Consider the following 23,923-nt stretch of genomic DNA (forward strand, 5'->3'; position numbering starts at 1 on the left):
GGTCGATTTCGGCCTCGCCGAATCTCTCCCATATCAGACTGACCGTCTGAGGGTTCAGAGACCACTCGCTTAGGGGAGTGTTGCCCCGTGAGAGCATATCCGCGCCCAGATTTTGGACGCCCGGGATGTGCGCTGCTCTCAGGGAGCTCAGGTTGGCCTGTGCCCATAGGAGGAGGTCCCTCGCCATAGCATACAGGTTGCCCGACCTGATGCCACCCTGGCGATTTATGTAGGCCACCACTGACATGTTGTCCGTACGGACCAGGACATGGTGACCCCTGAGGTTTAACAGAAATGCTTTCAGGGCCAAACCAACTGCTTTCATTTCCAGACAGTTGATATGTAAGCTCTGCTCCGTGCTCGACCAGAGGCCGGAGGCAGGCTTGCCCTCGTGCAGCGTTCCCCAACCCAGGTTGGATGCGTCTGTAAAAACCACCTTCCTCCTGGAAACTACCCCCATGGTCACCCCCTTGTGGTACCAGTCCTGAGCCCGCCAGGGAATCAGTGCTCTTAAACACCCGTGATTCACCATAATGCGCAGGCTGCCTGACTGCCATGCATGGGTTGGCACACGGCGTTTCAGCCAGTGCTGCAGCGGGCGCATGCGCAGTAATCCCATGTGGAGTACTGATGATGCGGCTGCCATTAGACCAAGCAGTTTCTGAAACCTCTTCAGAGGCGCGTGCTCGCGCGCCCTGAATGCGGCTGCCAGTGTCTGCACAGAGAGCGCGCGCTCCTGAGTGAGCCGCGCTTTCATTGTCACCGAGTCTAAAACCGTTCCCAGAAAGACCACAGTCTGGCTGGGGTTCAGTTCGCTTTTGGCAACATTGATTGTGAGACCCAGGCATTTTAAATGGCCGAGAATCAAATCCCTGTGAACTATTAGTTCGTCTCTCGACTGCGCTAGCACCAGCCAGTCGTCGAGATAATTCAGCACACGCACACCCTGGCTTTTTAGCGGGGAAAGCGCTGCATCCATACATTTCGTGAATGTACGGGGTGCCAGACACAGACCGAACGGCAGAACGGTGTATTGATATGCCCTCCCCTCGAAGGCGAATCTCAAGAATGGCCTGTGACGAGGGTCGATCTGAATATGAAAGTATGCATCTTTCAGATCCATTGAAACAAACCAATCCCCCGGGCGAACTTGCGCGAGAATTTGTTTGAGTGTTAACATTCTGAACGGCCGTCTCATGAGAGCCCTGTTCAAACGTCTCAGATCTAGTATGGGTCTGAGCCCGCCGTCTTTCTTTGGAATTAGAAAATAGCGGCTGTAAAACCCCGAATACATTAGCGCGGGAGGGACTGACTCTATCGCTCCTTTTGCTAATAAATTCTGAACTTCGGTGCGAAGCACGTGACCCACGCCGCTTCTCACCGATGTCTCGATAACCGCCTGGAATTTCGGGGGCCTGCGAGCGAATTGGAGCGAGTAGCCTCGCTTTATAGTGTTTATGACCCAACTCGACACACCGGGGATGGCTTGCCAGGCCATCACCCGTGTGGCTAGGGCTTGACACACTGAATGGGGGGGACCGCCTAACATAGGGGGACCTGATACCCTTACACTGTGATTTGTGCACATACTGAGTGTTTGACTGATTATACCGGCCTTTGCCCGGGGGGATTTCAGTCTTACAACAGGGCGGGGGCCGCCTAGTGAAGGGGGACCGTGAACCCGTGTGATGTGATTGTGAAACATACTCTTTTTGTGCTTTATTTGGGTCGCCGTGAAAACGGCGTTTGTTTGCAAAGACGCGCTCACTGCTGCGGGCCTGTTTACAATAATAAAATCCCCAGCCGCCTGAACTGAACAGGGAGCTGTGGGAAGTTTTGCCAGCTTTTTCGAGGGTGGTCCGGCTAGCGCGAGACACGAGCCCTCTCTCTTTCCTCTCCGTGCTAGGACGACTTCGGAGGCACCTGGTCGGCCGCGGCGCTGGGTCGAGGGCCTTGACGCCTGGGGAGCGGGTAGCGCTTCGCGGGCCTTAGCTGGCGTTGGCTATCAGCCGCAGGGCGGGGCTGAGAGGCCTGTTTCACCGGCTTGGCTGGATGAGGCGAAGGCGGCGGCTTGGGCTTGCTGGTCGCGGAGCTCGACCGTTTCGGCAAGAAGTGTCGCATGGCCTGGGACGCTTTCTGTGCCTCTGTGTACCTCTCCGAGAATCCTTTCACCGCCGGGCCGAAGAGACCGGAGCTGGACACCGGGGCGTCGAGAAACCTCGTTCTGTCGGCGTCCTTGATCTCAGTGAGGTTAAGCCAAAGATGGCGCTCGAGCACGACCAAGCTCGCCATGTTTCTTCCGATGGCCTGTGCTGTAGCCTTAGTAGCACGCAGCGCTAAGTCTGTAGCACTCCTCAGGTCTCGAAAGGTCTCCGGGTCCGGGCCAGACTCGTCCATGGACCGGAGGAGTTTGGCCTGGTAGACCTGCAACACGGCCATCGTGTGCAGGGCCGATGCAGCCTGACCGGAGGCGGAATACGCGCGTCCAGCGAGGGCTGAGGTGTTTCGGCAGGGTTTGTTGGGATGAGCGGCTCTAGCTCGCCAGCTAGCTGCAGTGCTCGGGCAAAGATGAGCTGCCACGGCCTCTTCGAGGGGCGGCAAAGACTCATAACCCTTTTCCGCTGCGCCATCCACGGAGGAGAGCGTCGCGGAAACTGCAGAACCCACACGTGCTGAGTAAGGAGCGCGCCAGGCCTTGGTTAGCTCCTCGTGGACCTCGGGGAAAAATGGCGCCGGTTTGTGACGCGGGGCCTGCTGGCGCCCCACCAGAAACCATCCATCCAGTCGACTACGAGGCGGCTCCTCGGGCGAGGCCCACTCTAGCTCGAGGTCCGCGACGGCCTTCGTCAGGATCCGAAGCATTTCGGCGTCGGAGTTCGTCCTGGTCGCTAATCCACTGGCCACGGATTGAGAAGCGGTGACGGGGTCGAGAGAGCCCGGCCATTCGTCCTCAGAAGCGGCGATGGATATGCTGTCGTCGCGCTCGAGAGATCCGCCGAAGGAGACGAGGCCCGCCACGTGTGGGGGGGGGGCGTTGGTCTCCTGTGAACAGGACCGGTGATGGCGTTTGAGTCGGAGAAAGTAAAGCACGCGGGGACGCGGCCGGCGTGCGTTCACAAATCTCCATACCCTCCGGTTGCCGTTGGCTGCGACGCTTCTTCCTCGGAATGGAAAGCGTGGTTGAAGCGGCATCGCCGTCTCGAGAGAGAGCTAGCCGATTGCGCAGCACGGAGATAGGCATGCAGTCGCAGGCCGCACATCCGCCGGCAGAGAGTGCATTCTCCGCGTGGTCGACACCCAAGCAGGAAATGCAGCTCTCGTGTTGGTCTGCCTCGTGCAGACGGCCTCCGCACGTGGCGCAGGATGAACGAGGCATTCTGAAACAAATCACAATAATATAAAGGATATAGGATGTCGCCGGATAGCCACAGGTGAGACGGCGTCAGGAGACAATCGACGTGCAGGCGAAGTCTGCTGAAGAGAAGCTCGCTCAGGCTGAAAGGCTTGTTCGACGGCGAATTCACAGTAAAAAGCTCAGGGACATGTGTACTGTCGCTGAAGGAGTAAAATCTGCTATAATGGCGAATTCGGGGGTCTTTTATAGGCTAAACCACACCCCCTTGACGGGCTCTGACGTTGAGCTAGCTCATTGGCTGTATGTCAGAGTCGCCCGCGCCATTGGTTGTGCAGTTGCGGCAGCACAGCCTATGAGCGTGCCAGACGCTCAGTGTGCTAGCTGTGCAGCTGCAAATGCGTTTTACATATAGGTTTCAGTAAATCGAGGAAAAGGAGTTTCCCCACTGCGTATAGCTACGCAATACGAAGTGACCGTTCGAAAGGGAACAGAGAAACCACTTGATATTCCGATTTCCCCCTGTGGGTGGGGCTAAATCTGATTGGCATGAAATGATTTCATTATTTTTCAAATTAAGAGTTTTCCAAACACTGTATTTGTTAGCCTGTAAAATTAATAGTATATATGCATGCTATTTGTCACCCAATTATCTGGCTTCACTGACTGAAAAAATCTATTGAAATAGCCTAAATGTAAACATTTTCACGCATTGAAGTTGTCACGGTGGTTATCAAACAAAAGGCAGAATGGAGAGAATTGGCCCTTCTTATTGTTTATATTGCATTCCATCGCAATATAGGTTACTTTTGCCTTCCCTATACTCCTGCTCACTAAAGTTTAGAGGATGCCTTTCAAGACAATCATTGGCAAACACCTACAGTAGTCAACCAGAATGCCTATTATCGCCGCAGAAAAAATAAACCAGTCGCATTTCAAGTACTTCGCGAAATGACCTCCAGGTGGCGCAAATGGATACTGTGCAAAACAGCAGCAATTGCCGCATTTTGAAATGTAAGTGGGGTTAATGTCAATTAACAGTAAGGATGAAAAACTACAACTATGGTAAACAGAATATTATTTTTTTTTAGGCCAGAAAACGAGAACAATATCCTATATTTCATATTGTGGGCCTATCTAAACGTCGGTTGGCGACATAAGCCTCTTCCCCGGGGGAGCAGCGCGATAACAAAAAATTAAAAAAAAAATTTTTTTTTAAATTAGGTGCAATGAAGCTGATTTTTACTATTCTATTGAGGAATGAATGAAGAGCACTTTTAGTCCAAAAGAGCGCACATTTAGAAAAAAATATTATGTTCACGTCTCATTGCTTTAGAGAGAATTATTATTTCTATAAATTTGTTCACTAAATGATGTGCTCTCGAGGGGTTTGAGTGCTCTCTCCACTGCCACCACCACAATAGAATAAGCATAGGCCTATATGTCATCAAAATGAAGAAAAAAAAACACACAAAAAAACAAAACCTTTAGGCCTAAGGAGTTCCCGTTTTATATAACACGAGCCTATAATATGTGAGTTATCACACCAGCAAAAGTGCTGATTTTCTGAACATCTGCACAATCGCAAATGGGAAATGATACAACAGTTCAATGAAGTTACTGAGTAACTTTTATAGGTAGGCTACCTGGCTACATTCTTTTTTTGCTCCGTCCAAGAAAACAGAACAAACAGCAGAACCGCTGCGCCTCCGGGCAACACGCGTTTTGTTCCTCAAAATATCTGCATTTTTGACAGAATCAGACGAGTAAATGATTCATGTAGACTACCCATTCATAAATACAGTCGTTTGTTAGGTTAAGCGAATTAGGATTTTTAAACGACTCGTTTGAATAAAGGATTCAACTCCCTCATTGAGATGGAGACTTGCCGCCACCTACTGGCGCCTGGCGGTGTTAGTTTCATAGTTAAAAAGTAGACGTTTCATTTTTTTTTCAATCATTTCATATTTCTACCTACAATTGTTTTACATTTAAAACATTAATCTCTTAACATAATTTATGCAATTATAATTTGCTGTGTAAATCATCATGCCATGTCTAAACAGCCTGTGTCAATCCAAAAATGTATTTTATTGATACCGACTTTCTTTTATTTGGTCATAGTAGCCATACACCGTGTCTTTGCATTCTGATTGAATTTGTTGACTAAATGTAAGAATCTGTCATAAGAGGACAGATATATGACAATGATCCTGCATTATATTGTGTTATAATGACGATGTAATATTAGCCTACCACTAAACTTTGACCTTATGCCTAGCCTAGGCATGCTTATTACTTGTTCTGGGAACCTCAAAGCATATTTACATTTTTGTCTAATTTGCTACTCCGTCATGATGTTGTAGGGCCCAAACATTAACTCAAGCCCAGGGGCTCCCAGCCCCCTAAATCTTGCCCCCTAAGTCCTGTATGTGCATACAGGCCATACATAACAAATAGACATTATAAAAATATATTATTCATGAGTATTTAAGTTAATAAAAACATCTAAAACAAAGAATAAATGTATTATTTAAATTTGTATAATGTCAGTGCGTGAACAGGCTTTTAGGCTTGAATTTAGGCTATTTCAATAGATTTTTTCAGTCAGTGAAGCCAAATAATTGGGTGACAAATAGCATGCATATAGACTATTAATTTTACAGGCTAACAAATACAGTGTTTGGAAAACTCTTAATTTGAAAAACAATGAATGCATATCATGCCAATCAGATTTAGCCCCACCCACAGGGGGAAATCGGAATATCAAGTGGTTTCTCTGATTTCCGTGCAAAAACGAGAAAACCAAAAATCAAGTCATAATTTCGTTTTTTCGTTTTTCAAATAAAACGAAAAAACGAAAAAAGGAGTTGTTTTCTACTTTTTTCGTTTTCATATATGAAAGCAAAAACAAATGAACGAACGATACCCGGACCCAGAGCCATATAGAGTGAGAGTTGCGACAACTCCATTGACTCCAATGGAACGGTTTTTTACAGCAATGGCGGCTCGCGGAGCCTCTCAATAGTTCCCGGAAGTAGCAGCAGCGCGGTAGAGTTAGAGCAGAACAGACCGTTTGTGATGCACTTTTAAAAGGTAAGACGTTTAAAGAATAAGATTGTATATTATCAGTACATCTGAATCCAATTAACTTGTAAGTTTAACTGTATTAAAGCATGCTAGTTGATTATTGCTCTCTAAATTAGTAGTTTTAGGGGACGTTATCAGGTAAAATAAAGGTCATTGGATAAAGTTAGTACCGCATAACAAACCACGAACAGCATATTAATGTTTAAACCCGTTCTATTAATGCATGTTTATCCTTTGTTGTGTAATAAGAGGGAAATACTTCTAAACAGAGGTTAAATATAACATTGGGGAGTGTGATAGTTGTAATTGATAAAATGAGAATATCGGTTTCAATCCATATTAAATGTGCAATAACGGGGAAAAATCCTTATTTTAGATTTCATATTTGAGTAAGGAAAAACGTATGGTTGGCGTTTTTTATTCATTGTGTTTCTGTTGACTATTACCTGTCTATATTATGATTTAGCTCAGCTGATTTGTATTGATAGGAAAGGGAGATGGAAGTTTATAAGTAAGATTAAAAACATGCTTAAAACGGCAGCAAGCCGTGTTCTAGATCAAATCACACTAGGCTAAATGGGGTATTATAAATACCATAACTGTATTATATACTAACTCCTATATATAATTTATCCCGTTTTTGTTTCCTTTATCTCTTTCAACACAAGAAGCACAAAGAGGATTCGGTGGATCCTGAAGACTCCTGCACTGACGCTGTACCCTCATCAGTCTCAGCTCCTTGGATTTTGCAAGACTTTACTTGCTCCCTATTTTTAATAAACTTCCCAGTGTTGGTCTTTGTGGAAAAAGTGCAGATACACCTAAGTATGATTAGCACACAAGTTCTATTTAGATTGCTCCTGACTTGAGCATATTTTCTGTGTCTGACAACATAGAGGAAAGGCCAGACAACATGCTTGACGTGCAGTTTATTAGACATTTATAAATCCCATTGTGCTAATTCAGTGCAAAAGTGTATATATAGGTCATTGACAAATAAACAAAGTTTAAAATCTTTTCAAAACTGATGTAATGTATATTTTTGTGTCATGAACAATGTATTTGAACAAGTTTCAGTTGTGAACATTTCTAAGTGTTTAAATTCACCTGAAAGTGTACCAACCTACCCATAACTTTAAAGCAATTACCAGTATTTGATAGAGATCTAAAAGGATCATTATGGCTCCTCTGGACAATGCATTATCATGCACACTGCAATTACCATAATAAGAGAGCCATGTTTGCAGTTGTGCCCCCCCGACATACAAATTGCTAGACAAAAGGTTTTCAATTATCAGCTATAAATCTACTGAAATGTATAAAATTTGTTTATATGAAAGGTTAAAATGATGCCATAGAATTTCATTTTTATTTTTTTTATGATTAAAACACCATTTAAATTAGTATTTTAGTCTGTTAATTTGTGTGGACAGTTACACAACCTGACATTTTGGGGGGTTTAAGATAACAAAACATAAAATATGTATTATCTAAATGTACTAAAAATTAATTTAAACTAAATAGGTTTTATAGATTTAAGTGATGTATGTCATGAATTTATCAAATTATGTTAAGGAAATAATGTACTTGGACACTTAGAAAATAATGTATGTGTGTATAATCATGTTTTGTTTTAAAATGAAATATGTATTCATTTATATAGTAATAAGTGCATAAGCATTGTAAACATTACGATGAATGCAATTTTACTTGTTTGCAATGGCATTTTAAGACAATCACCTGTTTCCTGCAAGTCTCCTGTCCTTGTGAAACCATAGTGAACATTATATGATAACCCTTAAATAACATACAAGTTTAAGAACACAAAAATACTTCAAAACAACTGCAAAACGGTCTTTAACCAAGGTAAAGTTAGCCAGAAAATATGTTAACAAAGGCAGGCAACACTGGTTGACCACAATAAACATTAAATATCAGCAGATTTTTATCTTTTAAAAACAATATTGCTGTAACTACATACACATACTACATCCAAATGTCAATGTATTATATACATATTGTAAACCAACGCATTTATTGACTACAAACTACCAAAAATCACAGTTCAGCTCTCTACCTCCATCGATTTGAATTGGCGCCGAAGCACTTCCTGGAACTATCTCAGGTCTACGCGAATCACGTGACAACCAAGCATTTAGAACTTCCGTTGTCGCAACTCTCTCTCTATATGGCTCTGCCCGGACCCTAAACCTACCAATGCGTTTTTCCTATGCATGTAAAAACTAATTTTCGCGTATAAATTGCACGAGAAACACACTGCGTGCTATAGAGACGCATTTAGTGCGACCGGGTTGATTTATCTATGGCAACCAAACTTCACTGGTGAGACAGAAACGTGCGATGAACGGACGGTCAGGATGACGTTTTGGCAGGGGAAAAACTGATCAGAAAATTTAACGAAAATGTAACAGAACGTTGTAGAAATGTAGTGGAGTAGAAAGTATAATAATTGCTGCAAAATGTAACGAAGTAAAAGTAAAAAGTATGCACTATTGATTCTACTTAAGTAAAGTACAGATACGTGAAAAATTTACTTAAGTAAAGTAACGAAGTATTTGTACTTACATTCCACCACTGTAAATAACCATATCCACACATACTAGTATCACACACACACACACACACCTGCCACTAACTAAACAGAGCAGTGGAAAGCAAGAGCCAGTACCATGTAGTTATGTATTTTCGTTTAGCGGTCTTATAGCAGAAGGAATGAATGAGTTAGCATAGCGATTCGTTTTCCGTATTGGCACATTATACCGCCGACCTGACTGCATAATAACAAATTCTATACTGAGTACATGATCTGGTTGGCACATTATTCTGTCTGCCTTTTGGACAGCACGTGTTTTCCAGAGAGAACAGAGATCATTTAATTGGGTACCAGTGATTTTTGAGCATACCTTAACAATGTCGCTCAAACTTTTTTTTATCTTTCACAGCTAGTCCATTAAACCAACACAGGGAAGAAAAAGTTAATAGGCTCTCAATGAAGGCCTGATAGAATGTACATAAAATTATTTTACAGACCCCAAAAGAGTTAAGCTTCCTCAGTAAGTATATTCTTTGGTTTGCTCGCTTAATAATGCTATCACTGTTCTCACTGAATTTCAGTTGTGAGTCAAACACTGTGCCTAAGTACTTATATGTTTGAACTATTTGAACATTTTCATTATGTACTACACTTGGTTTTGGTTCATCACTATGCTTCCTAAAATCTATGATTACTTTAGTTTTTGACACATTTGAGTCAAGGAAGCTGTCCATCTGACAAATTCCGTAAGGGCACTATTGTGGTCAGATTGGTTGCCCTGTAATAGGGACAACAGGGCTGAGTCGTCTGAAAACTTCACCAAATGGCTGTTCTCCCAAGATGACCTACAGTTCAGTGTATAATACAAAAAGCAAGGGTGAAAGTACACATCCCTGAGGAGAACCTGCGTTTGATACGATGACAGATGACATATTACCATTTCATAGACCTGCTGCCTTCTATTTGTTAAAAAAATTTAAAACTAATAATAAGATCTGCTCGGGTAACTTAAAATGTGAGGCTAATCGTTCGACTAGGATGTGGGGCTGCATTTTGTTAAAAGCTGAACTAAAGTCAGCAAATAAAATTCTTACGTGTGAGGCAGGTTTCTCAAGATGTTTATACACCCTGTCAAGAATGAAAAGCTTTGCATCCTCTACCCCCTTGCCCGCTTGATATGCGAATTGTAGGGGATCTAATTTGTCTACAGTTAGGAGGATGATTATGTCCTTTACTATTTTTTCAAAGCATTTCATTACCAGGGAAGTCAGTGCAATTGGCCTAAATTCATTGAGGTCTTTAGGAGATTTTGTTTTAGGGATAGGTATTACTGTTGATGTTTTCCATATGTCAGGTATATCCCCACTGTCAGCACATTTTTGAATGATAACTGTGAAAACCTCACTAAGCTGCTCGGCGCAATAGTGCAGTGTACGCCCACAGATGGCATCAGGACCAGCAGCCTTTACTTTTTTTGTATTTTTAAGTAATGTTATGACTTTTGTCTGTTGTATTTTTATCCCTCTCTGAGGCGTTAACGTCTCTCTCAATGTGACTATACTATCTGAAAAAGACCTTTCAAACCTGCAGAAAAATTGATTAAAAGTATCTGGCAAATCGCCATCGTCTATGCCCTTCAATTTTATTTGTTGCCTAGTTCTACCTACAGGCTGATTAATGGCTGCCATAGTTTTAATACCTTGCCAAGCTGCCCTTAGATCCCCACTGTTATATTGATTTTAAATTTTGTTCTTATTCTGGATTTTTTTTTTTTTGCCTTCCTTATTTCATTTTTGACTTCTCTTGTGGCGGCTTTTTTCTCTACCAGGTCCCCTAGATAGAATGTCTTTTTTTCTATTGATAACACTCTTCAATTCCTTCGTTACCCAAGGCTTATTATTAGGATAAATGACCACTTTTTTAGATGGAATAACCATGTCAACACAATATTTGACATAATCAGAAATTGTTTCTGTAAGTTCATTAATGTCACTACAAGTGTCATAAAAACAGTTCCAATCAGTGCATTCTAGACACCCCTGTAAAGAGGAAATACTGTCTTCTGTCCAGAGTTTGATGATTTTCTCCTCACGCTCTAGGCGTCTGAAAGCGGGCTTGTACACAGGCATCAGATAAATACTATTGTGGTAGGAGGCACCGAGTGGCGGCATAGCCAAGGATTTATAGGCCCCATTTATTGAGCCATAACAAAGATCTAAGGTGGTATTCCTCTGCGTAGTAGAGCAAGTTATATACTGTTCATATGATTTTAAGGTTTTGTTTAAAGTACAGTGGTTAAAATCTCCTATAAAAAACTTGGGGGCCTCTGGGCAAATAGAATCCAATCTATGAGTGACATCCGCAATCACTTGCGTTGCCGTTGAAGCATTGGCTTACGGGTGAATATACACAAGCGTATAAAACAGCTGTTGGAACTCTCGTGGTAAATAGAACGGCCGAAGAGACACAGTCAGCAATTCTATGTCCGAAGTGCATATCTTTTCTCTCACTACAGTGTTACAGTAGCCTACCTTTTATTTACGTAGAGGCACACTCCTCCTCCCCGACTTTTCCCAGTTGTCTTTGGGTCTCTATCCAGACGAATTGGGCTACCAAACCCACTCAAGACTAAGTCCTCATCCCGGTCTGACTCCCTCAGCCATGTTTCCGAAAAGGCGAGAAGACAAGTGTCTCTTATGCCGGGTTTGCACTTAATCCAAGCTTCCAGCTCGTCTGTCTTGTGTCTTAGTGACTGGACGTTTGACAGCAAGATTGAAGGGAGTGGGGGTAGCCTATGGCGGTTGTCGAGCCTGACGTTTTTAAGTCTCCGATGCAGGCCGCCTCTCCTCCCTCTTTTCCAATGTTTACTCCGTGCTTGCAATCTGCACAACTCAGCCGGAATATCTGGTATAATACCGGCAGACGATGTTCATAGGGAGATCAGAAACTCTCGGCTATGGATAACTTTCCCCAGTACACCATACTCCGAACCGTAGCAGGTGGAGAGTTCCAGCAGTAGCGTTATCACAATCAATAAAGCGAACAGTTGATCGAAAGTCTTTAAAAGCCGCATCTCTGTATCACTGGTGCTTTCCACTCACGCATAAACATCCACAATAGACACTCGATAAAATAAAACAGACACTGGAACAAACAAACAAACACTGGATGGGCGAGCTGCTGGGTCGCACATGCACGCACTGGAGCGCCCCCGGAAGATAAGAGATTTGAATAAAGCATTATTGAATGCCTATATGTAATGTTTGTGTGGGGAATCAAAGTTTTTAATGAAATATACAGAGAAAGTTAGCTGTAAACATTTGTTTGAAAAAAACAAAAAACAGGTTTCTTTTCCAAGAATGAGAGGTAGGCCATGAAGAACTATGCACGTAGCAGTGATGACAGTGCTCTGACAGTGATGACAGTGCGGGGTTTTTTTGTGGCAGTGTCGCTTAAAACATGGAAGCTGCACCAGAACTAGTCCAATTCCATGCCTTCACACAAACTGTTTGTGTTCATTCAAGTTATTTAATGCATTAAAGATGAATTTAACAAGAAATCATTCCAAACAATTATCCCTTTAACCAAAAGCCCAATCCACATTTAGCCTAACTTTTTTTCTTTTCTTTCACAGATCAATGCAGTTTAATCGCATCACAATCAAAAGAAAAATGCATTCAGTGTTGTGAACAGCTGCTATTTCACATAAACGTGCAAACATTGCACTTCAAAAGTGCAAAAGGGAACAAACAATGCACCTCATAATGCATTATATAAAAAAATGTTAAACAATACTTCTATTAGTGCAACAAAAAATAAAGTAAACATTTTTGTAAACAAGCAAGTTTTTAAACTTAGCTCAGTGTAAGAAATTTGCATTGGCACTGGCAGCCAATCTCTTAAATCTGGGTAGGAATGGAGTCAAAGCAATTCTCAGACATCCATGCACATGGTCATTGGTCAGTTGTGAGCGGTACTTATTCTTAATGATGTTTAGCGTAGAGAAGGCTGACTCGCAGCTATAGGTAGAGCCAAACATTGTTAATGTGTACACTGCCACTTTGTTAAGTACAGGAAACTTTGCCTTTGGCACAGTCTGCAGCCAAAATGTGACAGGGTCAGAGGATTCACATTGCTCTCTTAACACTACATCAGCCTGTAAATCTAATAGCTCCATTTGAAGGGCCTGTGCATTAGCCCATTTGTACATATGTACTGCCTCCTTTGAGAAAGAAATAACATTCTTAACAAAAAATGGACTCCTAACAAAGAGCATCAGCTGATCTCCCAATGCAAAGCCATCAAAGCGAGCCTTAAAGTTTTCAATCAACCTTTGGATAAAGTCAGAATGAGCAGTGACATTGATCTCCTGTATCTCCTTCATTGAAGGAAAATGTGTACAGTCCTGCTCAAGATCCATTTTCAGAATGTCCAGTTTCCTCTGAAAAGACTGGACTGCAGCCACCAAGTCACACACAGAATTGTCTTTCCCTTGAAGCTTCAGATTGAGGTCATTTAAATGCCCTGTGATGTCAACCAGAAAGGCTAGTGTGTCCATGTTACTTTCCTCTTCTAAAAAGTGCAAAAACACCTGAGCCTTGTGATTTTTTTGTTGTGCAAGGAAATCTTTAATTTATTTTCTTATCTTCCAAAAGCGAGCCAGCACTTTTCCTTTACTCAACCATCTGACATTGGAGTGCAAGAGCAGGTCATTGGCAGGAGCATCTACTTCTGCTAAAAACTCCCTGAGCAGACGATGCTGGTGAGCTGATGAAGCCCTGAGAAAGTTAACTAGTTTGGTGATGGTGTTCATAACTTCTGCGTGGTGCTCTGAAAGTGTGGAGCAGAGAACAGACATGTGGATAATGCAGTGATATGACAAGAGCTCTGGGTTGTCCTCTTTCAGTCGACTGACTGCACCTTTTTCTCTTCCCATCATAGACGGTGCCCCGTCAGTGGTGATGGAGACAACATTTTTTACATCGATTCTCCTCTGTGTCAGCATTTCCTTTATGGCCAAATATATGTCCTCTCCCCTGGTGTGCGTTTTTAAAGCTGTGACGCCTAAAATGTCCTCTACAAATGTTTTAGTCTCCTCATGATAGAATCGGACATACACCAAGAGCTGAGCGTTGTCACTTACGTCAGTTGATTCATCAGCAGCTAACGCAATGCACGGGGCACTTTGGATGGCGCTGTCAAGCTGGGACTGCACATCTTCCGACAGTAGCTCAGCTCTTCTTGTTGTTGTTGTGGATGATAAAGGAATCTGACGAACCTTTTGTTTTAGCTGCTGTCCTTCTTTACCCTCAAACAGCGTGTCTGCCAACGCCTCCATACATTCTTTCACCATTCCGGAGTCCGTAAAAGGCTTTTTATGTTTGCCCAAAATCCACTGTACTCGAAGTGAGCACTCGGCTCGTTGCTGTGCTGTAAGGGACTGTGTTATCACCCGTGTTGCACGCTCATACTGTCCTTTCAGTTCACAAATTTTCCTCGTCCTCGCGGGTGATCCTGGCGGGTAATTTTCATTGAAAGTTTTGTGTCTTGTCTCGAAATGCCGCTTGATGTTTCCACTTTTAACAACAGCAACAGACTCCGAACAAATAAGACACACGGGCCTCGTAGAGCTCGATGACGGCAAAATGAACGCGTACGCTTCAGTCCACTCATCTCGAAAGATGCGGTTTTCAGAGTCCACTTTTCTAATTTTTGACAAAGCCATAATAATCCATTCACGAATATCATAGTAATGTGTGTACAAGCCAAAGTTTGTGATCTCTCCAGACCCTGGCTCTTGCAAAGGACCTGACACAGACATAGCTGCCCGCGCGCACGCCTGTTCAAAAATTACTTTCGGTAAAAATTAATTTTTATTTTTTTTCCAAAACTTTTTAACAAAAATGTTTAGAGGTCCGGATAAAAAGGTATTGGGGTCCGGACCTGGACCCCGGTCCGCCAGTTGGGGACCTCTGCACTAGAGGCATGGCCTCATCGTGGGCGTGGTCCAGCGGGATTTCTATCCACGACATATGTGTAGCGGCGGGCTGTAGCTCCCCGTCTACCTTTGTCAGGTTCTATAACCTAGAAGTTCCCGCCCTGCAGGCTAAACTTCTGTCAGTCTAAGCGAGTTGTGCGTTCTGCCCAGATATATCATGCTCAGACCACTCTCACGTGACTCAGCTCTCCTGGTTGAGCTGCACTAGTAGGGATGTGCTATATGCTTATACAGACCAGTGCTCTGCTCTGTATTCCCTATGTGTGCTTATGTACGAGTGATGGCCCGCGTGGCTGGCCACCTTATTTTTTCCACTTATTGGGTTCCCCGAGAAACCTCGGCGACTCATGGGTTGCTTGGCGCGCACGGCGTTGACAAAAAGTTCCCGTAGCGTAAGCTAAACTTACGCAATACGAGAGAACCTCTCGTAAGAGAACGTACTCGGTTACTAACTTAACCTCGGTTCTCTCTAGAGAGAGAACGAGTATTGCGTGACCGGCCGTGCTTGCGCCACGAGCGACTTCGCTTCAGTCGACGAAAACCAGGGAAATCAGCCTACAGCCCCTTCTTTTACACGCTAAGCCACGCCCATTCTGGCGCGGGCGCCCTTCATTGGGCGTGACGTCACGCGGGGCTCACTGGTAGGCTGCAGCAGATGCCCGCAGGGCAGCCAATGAGCACGCAAGACTGCCTGCTCTAGGTCTGCTAGCTGCTGCACTGCGTTGACAATGAATACAAAATTAAGGATAATTTTTTGGCTTCAATATCTCGAGAAGATGAATCTTTCCCGTAGCGTAAGCTAAACTTACGCAATACTCGTTCCATCTCTAGAGAGAACCGAGGTTACGTTAGTAACCGAGTACGTTTCCTCTGCATTGCAAAGATCAATTTTGTTGATACTGATTTTTAATTATTGTTAACTGCCCTATTTGTGTCTTATTATTCCAATAGAATTTGATTAAATGTAAGAATTTGACCAAAAATTTTTTGCATGCATTTCATTAGGTTGAAAATATATATTTTTAAAGGAAAAAATGCCCATAAAAGGTACAAATCAATTTAATCTTATTAAATTGAAAAGATGATTTCTGACCACCATATAGAATATAAAGAATATCCAAAACTTTAGGAGTCAGCTGTCCACGACAATCCTAAACCAGCAAAGGTACCAACACAATAAAAGCACTCAGCAAAATATCGTCTAATTATCGTTATCGATCCCAGAAAATATTGAGATATAATTTTTGGTCACTATCGCACACCCCTAACATGACATTTTGAGAGCTATAAGTGAGAAGCATGGTTTCATTTAGTAAGATTACAACAAAATCCTTTAAATATGGGGTGTACCAAACCTATTAAATGTGGGGCTGTTTACGATATTGTTACTAAAATTGACATTTATTTTAACAAATCGTTTGAAGACGTTTGAAAAGTGTTGTGCATGAACGCATAATTAGTCCCAAGAAATGTTAGAATATCTCTCAGAGATTTCCCTAATGAGAAATCACTAAATATAAAACCAAGCTAGAGACCTCATCACTTTCAGTTGCAAACACATTTGTGGAAACTGTGTTCATTTTCCTTTTTTTCTGACTCCTTTATTTCCTTAGGCAACAATGGTTATTGAAGCTTAATTAAATGTCTGCTTTGGTAATTCATTTAATGACCATTGACTAATATTGTCTTGTATTAGGTTGTTTTGCATGATATTTGTTTGTTTCATGTGATTTAAAGGACTGTCCATGACATACCTTGACTATACCATGATGGATAACACGTCTTATTCTTTGATACTGACGCTTATGGTGCCAAAAGAGACTAAATCATATAGGCATGTATATTTTATTTGTTTTCTTGCCTTATATCTCTTTATATTGTCTATAAATATTGTTGTTGTTGTGGTCATTATCACAGAGAAAGCACTTCATGAACCAATGTACATATTCTTGTCTCATCTGTGTATAAATGGGGTTTATGGAGCCACAGGATTCTACCCTAAAATTATGTCTGATTTAATATTGGATTCATATGTGATCTCCTTCCATATGTGTGCTCTGCAAACCTATGTTATCTACAGCTCTTTACTTTCTGAGATAACAATATTAACAGTTATGTCTTATGATAGATATGTAGCCATATGCAAACCTTTAGACTATTGTTCCAAATTAACCAAAAATATGTGTGTCAAATTAATTCTGTTTGCTTGGATTGTACCCAACTTCTTTGGTGTTATAGCCGCCCTGTTAGCAAACTTGAGGTCTGTTTGTAAATATCACATTGACAAATTATATTGTGACAACTGGTCAATTGTAAAGCTGTCTTGTGTATCATCTGTTGTAAATAATGTATTTGGATATGCCCTTACAGTCACATTTTTTAGCTTTATAGTTTTCATCATACTGTCCTATGTAAAACTGATCTCTGCATGTAAAGCATCTTTAGAAAACAGAAGGAAATTCTGGCAAACATGTCTGCCACACATATTATCGCTGATAAATATCACTTTTGCTTACCTTTTTGATTTCATGTATAACAGATATGGTTCAAATGACATTCCAGAGAGTCTGCGTAATTTTTTGGCTTTAGAACTGGTTATAGTTCAACCTATTTTTAGTCCTCTTATTTATGGATTAAATATTAGAGCAGTGCGCAAAAGAGTTTTTACTTCATGTTGCAGCAAAAGACAATTTTTTTCACAAAAGGTCCACAACTTAATTGTATTCAAAAACTGATACAGGCAAAACAAAACAAAAAAAGTTTCGTTTTTTTTTTTATTATTATGTCAAACTTTAAGAATGTGTTTTTAACAAGCATATTTCTGGTGTGATGTATGTACAAACTGTAAAAAATAAAATAAAACTGTTTTGAATCCACAAAGCTTATAAACATGCTGTCAACTGCATTTGATTCAAATACATCAAGTTGTACGATCATATTACAACACTGTATTGTTTGTCTATACAATGGAAGTCAAAGGGAACCGAAATTGTTTGGTTGCCAACATTCTTCAAAATATCTTCTTTTATGTTCTATCTACAGGGGGGGGGGGGGGGGGGGGGGGGGGGATGCATACAGATTTGTAACATGCGGTGAATGAGGACAGAATTAAAAAAAATTGGTGAGCTATCCCTTTAAGCAGCCTAAAAGTAATAATGCACATGTGTGAGAATTTTGCAGTAGGAAGGTTGCCTCAAAATGAATTTCAGTCTTTGCTTAGGACACAGAATATGGGTCTACTGAGGCTGCATTAGCTACAACTGAGTTCCATGCCTGTAACAATAACCCAAAGCTTTTTGGGTTAAAAATGTATAACCGTAGTGACGTCTCCAAAACTTGAGGCAGAGCAAGTATTTTCAAACTGATGAAAGCAACTTTTTTTCTTTGGAATGACTTCCACTAATTAAACACAAAGGAGTCAATCGATCCCATAAAGAATAGATGAGAATTCAGATTTGACTCCATTAAATCACCTAACTTAAATACTTCAGAGATTACCAACACATCTCAGAAGAACCTTAAAGCAGTGGCAAGTTATTTAACCCCTTAAGTGTCACAGAAAAGAGTATGAAAAGAATATTTTCATACTCCTAAGGTGTGTTAAGACCTTTATTTTGAAATAGTGATGAACATGAAAATCATGAAAGAATGGTAGAATGTTTTCATGCCAATAGTTCAAAAGAAAACATCAGCGAGCTAACGCACATGTGTGTTCATTTTATGTGATTATTAGAGGTTGAATTCATATCAAAATATGCCAAACTTAATTCCCTTACTACTTCTGAATAGGATGCCTACTTCATAAATTGTATGAGAATTGTGGAAATAATGGTTCAGATCACTCAAAACACATATGGAAATGGAGGCGCCCTTATATGGGCAGTAATGGAGTCTGGTTGTCATCTAGTGAAAAAGTTTGGTACTGCGCCCAAACAAAATCTTACTGAAAGCTCTTTTTCTGAGATATCAACCTAAAATTTGAAACACAACTTGTTCAGAGTTTTGGCTTTGATTTTCTTGCAGTTTTAGAGTCCACCAGGTTTTGAAAAAATATATTTTATATAAAATATGAAAAATAATTTTTTTACATTTTACATTTTCATAAACTCAAACGTCTATAACTTTTTTTCTTTTTCACTTTCTTAATTTATTTACATCTACAACTTCTGCCAAATGTCTTCTTTAAAACAAGACCAATCTTAAATCTATATTCCAAAGAATTCTTGAATTACAACCATTTAAGTTCGGATTGTGCATTTTCATGTTTTTCAAAAAAGGGGGCGCGACACTTAAGAGGTTAATGAATTACTAATTAAAAAAAAAAACAACTACGGGGTGGTATAGCACCTTGCAAACTGTGGGTTATTTAAAATAACCCAACAGTTTAGTTAAATATAATTTTTTATTTATGACACAGTTTAATAAATAAAATGCACTGTTTTCAAATTCAGATTGTTTATTTGTATAAAACAATACATGTTTCAACAAATATATTTTTTAAATTACAAACTATACATTGGGCTGGGGAGTCATTACATTTAATGTAAATATAATTGTGACATATATTCAAAATACACAAGTGTGTACATACAACACATAATAAATTCAAAATCTACACTCACCGGCCACTTTATTAGGTACACCTGTCCATCTGCTCGTTAACACTTAATTTCTAAGCAGCCAATCACATGGCGGCAACTCAGTGCATTTAGGCATGTAGACATGGTCAAGACAATCTCCTGCAGTTCAAACCGAGCATCAGTATGGGGAAGAAAGTTGATTTGAGTGACTTTGAACGTGGCATGATTGTTGGTGCCAGAAGGGCTGGTCTGAGTATTTCAGAAACTGCTAATCTACTGGGATTTTCACGCACAACCATCTCTAGGGTTTACAGAGAATGGTCCGAAAAAGAAAAAACATCCAGTGAGCGGCAGTTCTGTGGGCGGAAATGCCTTGTTGATGCCAGAGGTCAGAGGAGAATGGCCAGACTGGTTCGAGCTGATAGAAGGGCAACAGTGACTGAAATAATCACTCGTTAAAACCGAGGTATGCAGCAAAGCATTTGTGAAGCCACAACACGCACAACCTTGAGGCGGATGGGCTACAACAGCAGAAGACTCCACCGGGTACCACTCATCTCCACTACAAATAGGAAAAAGAGGCTACAATTTGCAAGAGCTCACCAAAATTGAACAGTTGAAGACTGGAAAAATGTTGCCTGGTCTGATGAGTCTCGATTTCTGTTGAGACATTCAGATGTTAGAGTCAGAATTTGGCGTAAACAGAATGAGAACATGGAACCATCATGCCTTGTTACCACTGTGCAGGCTGGTGGTGGTGGTGTAATGGTGTGGGGGATGTTTTCCTGGCACACTTTAGGCCCCTTAGTGCCAATTGGGCATCGTTTAAATGCCACGGCCTACCTGAGCATTGTTTCTGACCATGTCCATCCCTTTATGGCCACCATGTACCCATCCTCTGATGGTTACTTCCACCATGTCACAAAGCTCTAATCATTTCAAATTGGTTTCTTGAACATGACAATGAGTTCACTGTACTAAAATGGCCTCCACACTCACCAGATCTCAACCCAATAGAGCATCTTTGGGATGTGGTGGAACGGGAGATTCGCATCATGGATGTGCAGCCGACAAATCTGCGGCAACTGTGTGATGCCATCATGTCAATATGGACCAAACTCCCTGAGGAATGCTTCCAGCACCTTGTTGAATCTATGCCACGAAGAATTGAGGCAGTTCTGAAGGCAAAAGGGGGTCCAACCCGTTACTAGCATGGGGTACCTAATAAAGTGGCCGGTGAGTGTATGTAAATGTGTACAAACATTACACATTCAAAACCTGTAACTGATGATCTTACTAATAAAATTGAGTGATTATAACTTATTTTAAATAAGTTTGTTGACCTGCAAGTAACGACAACTTTTTAGCACGGAAAGTTATTAAACTTAATAAGTTCAATTATCCTCTACTTAAAATAATGAGTATTGTGAAATTTTTGAATGGTCATGCGCAGTTCTACATGTAGGTGGAGTCAATTCGCAATGGATTCTGAGGGGAGAAGCACATGGAAAGGTGAGTTGATGCCTGTTTCTCAGTTTTTTTTTATTTCTGAATTGCCTAATATACATTAATCGATCGTGTAGTAATCAGATTAAATAACTTACCGTTACATGGTAATATTGTTAATCAAAATTAGCAGTCATTTGCAAGTCACTGATATTTGGCTGCATGTATTCAGGAAATAAACGTTTTTTAATGCTTTAGATGTTTTTATTGTGTGTACAATTTAGACTGAGGAAATTTTTTACAGATTACACTGATTTATATTTGGATGTTTATATGTGTTGAAATAATATAAAATATAACATCCCTGGTCTTTTTTTTTTCTTTAGATTAAAATGTTTGAACACTACACAGTAATTTAAAATATATATAAATCTTTATAGTAAGAATTTAGTAGGTTTATATTATTTTCTTAAGTTGCAGAGCTTTTTTTGTGGAATGAGACATGTAGATTAATATTATTTTCTTAATTTGCAGGATTTGTTTTGTGGAATGAGATAGACAATGGAAATGTGAGTATTGTGGATTCAGATTCAGATTCAGATTCAGATTCCTTTATTAGTCCCCAAGGGGCAATTCAGTTTTACAGCCAACCCATCCATAATAGTTAAATGCATTAACACACAATGTATAAAAGAGAAAAGAAGATATAAATAAGCATATCCACACATACTAGTATCACACACACACACACACACACACACAGACACACACACCTGCCACTAACTAAACAGAGCAGTGGAAAGCAAGAGCCAGTACCATGTAGTTAACTATTTTCGTTTTAGCAGTCTTATAGCAGAAGGAATGAATGAGTTAGCATAGCGATTCGTTTTCCGTATTGGCACATTATACCGCCGACCTGACTGCATAATAACAAATTCTATACTGAGTACATGATCTGGTTGGCACATTATTCTGTCTGCCTTTTGGACAGCACGTGTTTTCCAGAGAGAACAGAGATCATTTAATTGGGTACCAGTGATTTTTGAGCATACCTTAACAATGTCGCTCAAACTTTTTTTTATCTTTCACAGCTAGTCCATTAAACCAACACAGGAAAGAAAAAGTTAATAGGCTCTCAATGAAGGCCTGATAGAATGTACATAAAATTATTTTACAGACCCCAAAAGAGTTAAGCTTCCTCAGTAAGTATATTCTTTGGTTTGCTCGCTTAATAATGCTATCACTGTTCTCACTGAATTTCAGTTGTGAGTTAAACACTGTGCCTAAGTACTTATATGTTTGAACTATTTGAACATTTCATTATGTACTACACTTGGTTTTGGTTCATCACTATGCTTCCTAAAATCTATGATTTTGACACATTTAAAGTCAAGGAAGCTGTGCATCTGACCAATTCCGTAAGGGCAATATTGTGGTCAGATTGGTTGCCCTGTAATAGGGACAACAGGGCTGAGTCGTCTGAAAACTTCACCAAATGGCTGTTCTCCCAAGATGACCTACAGTTCAGTGTATAATACAAAAAGCAAGGGTGAAAGTACACAGCCCTGAGGAGAACCTGCATTTGATACGATGACAGATGACATATAACCATTTCATAGACCTGCTGCCTTCTATTTGTTAAAAAATTTAAAACTAATAATAAGATCTGCTCGGGTAACTTAAAATGTGAGGCTAATCGTTCGACTAGGATGTGGGGCTGCATTTTGTTAAAAGCTGAACTAAAGTCAGCAAATAAAATTCTTACGTGTGAGGCAGGTTTCTCAAGATGTTTATACACCCTGTCAAGAATGAAAAGCTTTGCATCCTCTACCCCCTTGCCCGCTTGATATGCGAATTGTAGGGGATCTAATTTGTCTACAGTTAGGAGGATGATTATGTCCTTTACTATTTTTTCAAAGCATTTCATTACCAGGGAAGTCAGTGCAATTGGCCTAAATTCATTGAGGTCTTTAGGAGATTTTGTTTTAGGGATAGGTATTACTGTTGATGTTTTCCATATGTCAGGTATATCCCCACTGTCAGCACATTTTTGAAAGATAACTGTGAAAACCTCACTAAGCTGCTCGACGCAATAGTGCAGTGTACGCCCACAGATGGCATCAGGACCAGCAGCCTTTACTTTTTTTGTATTTTTAAGTAATGTTATGACTTTTGTCTGTTGTATTTTTATCCCTCTCTGAGGCGTTAAAGTCTCTCTCAATGTGACTAAACTATCTGAAAAAGACCTTTCAAACCTGCAGAAAAATTGATTAAAAGTATCTGGCAAATCGCCATCGTCTATGCCCTTCAATTTTATTTGTTGCCTAGTTCTACCTACAGGCTGATTAATGGCTGCCATAGTTTTAATACCTTGCCAAGCTGCCCTTAGATCCCCACTGTTATATTGATTTTAAATTTTGTTCTTATACTGGATTTTTTTTTTGCCTTCCTTATTTCATTTTTGACTTCTCTTGTGGCGGCTTTTTTCTCTACCAGGTCCCCTAGATAGAATGTCTTTTTTTTCTATTGATAACACTCTTCAATTCCTTCGTTACCCAAGGCTTATTATTAGGATAAATGACCACTTTTTTAGATGGAATAACCATGTCAACACAAAAGTTGACATAATCAGAAATTGTTTCTGTAAGTTCATTAATGTCACTACAAGTGTCATAAAAACAGTTCCAATCAGTGCATTCTAGACACCCCTGTAAAGAGGAACTACTGTCTTCTGTCCAGAGTTTGATGATTTTCTCCTCACGCTCTAGGCGTCTGAAAGCGGGCTTGTACACAGGCATCAGATAAATACTATTGTGGTAGGAGGCACCGAGTGGCGGCATAGCCAAGGATTTATAGGCCCCATTTATTGAGCCATAACAAAGATCTAAGGTGGTATTCCTCTG

General features: G+C 40.9%; 1 protein-coding gene across 1 annotated transcript; it reads left to right on the forward strand.

Annotated features, from left to right (window-relative positions):
* The first annotated feature begins 16,763 nt into the window (after window positions 1–16,763).
* On the forward strand, window positions 16,764–17,729 carry LOC130096540 (olfactory receptor 5K1-like). The gene has a single exon (XM_056263084.1). It carries the CDS (start codon window positions 16,764–16,766, stop codon window positions 17,727–17,729), a length of 966 nt encoding a protein of 321 aa, XP_056119059.1.
* Window positions 17,730–23,923: the final 6,194 nt, after the last annotated feature.

The sequence above is a fragment of the Rhinichthys klamathensis genome, unplaced genomic scaffold, assembly GCF_029890125.1.
Source record: "Rhinichthys klamathensis goyatoka isolate OS25496 unplaced genomic scaffold, OSU_Roscu_1.1 h1tg000197l_1, whole genome shotgun sequence".
NCBI classification, from domain to species: domain Eukaryota; kingdom Metazoa; phylum Chordata; class Actinopteri; order Cypriniformes; family Leuciscidae; genus Rhinichthys; species Rhinichthys klamathensis.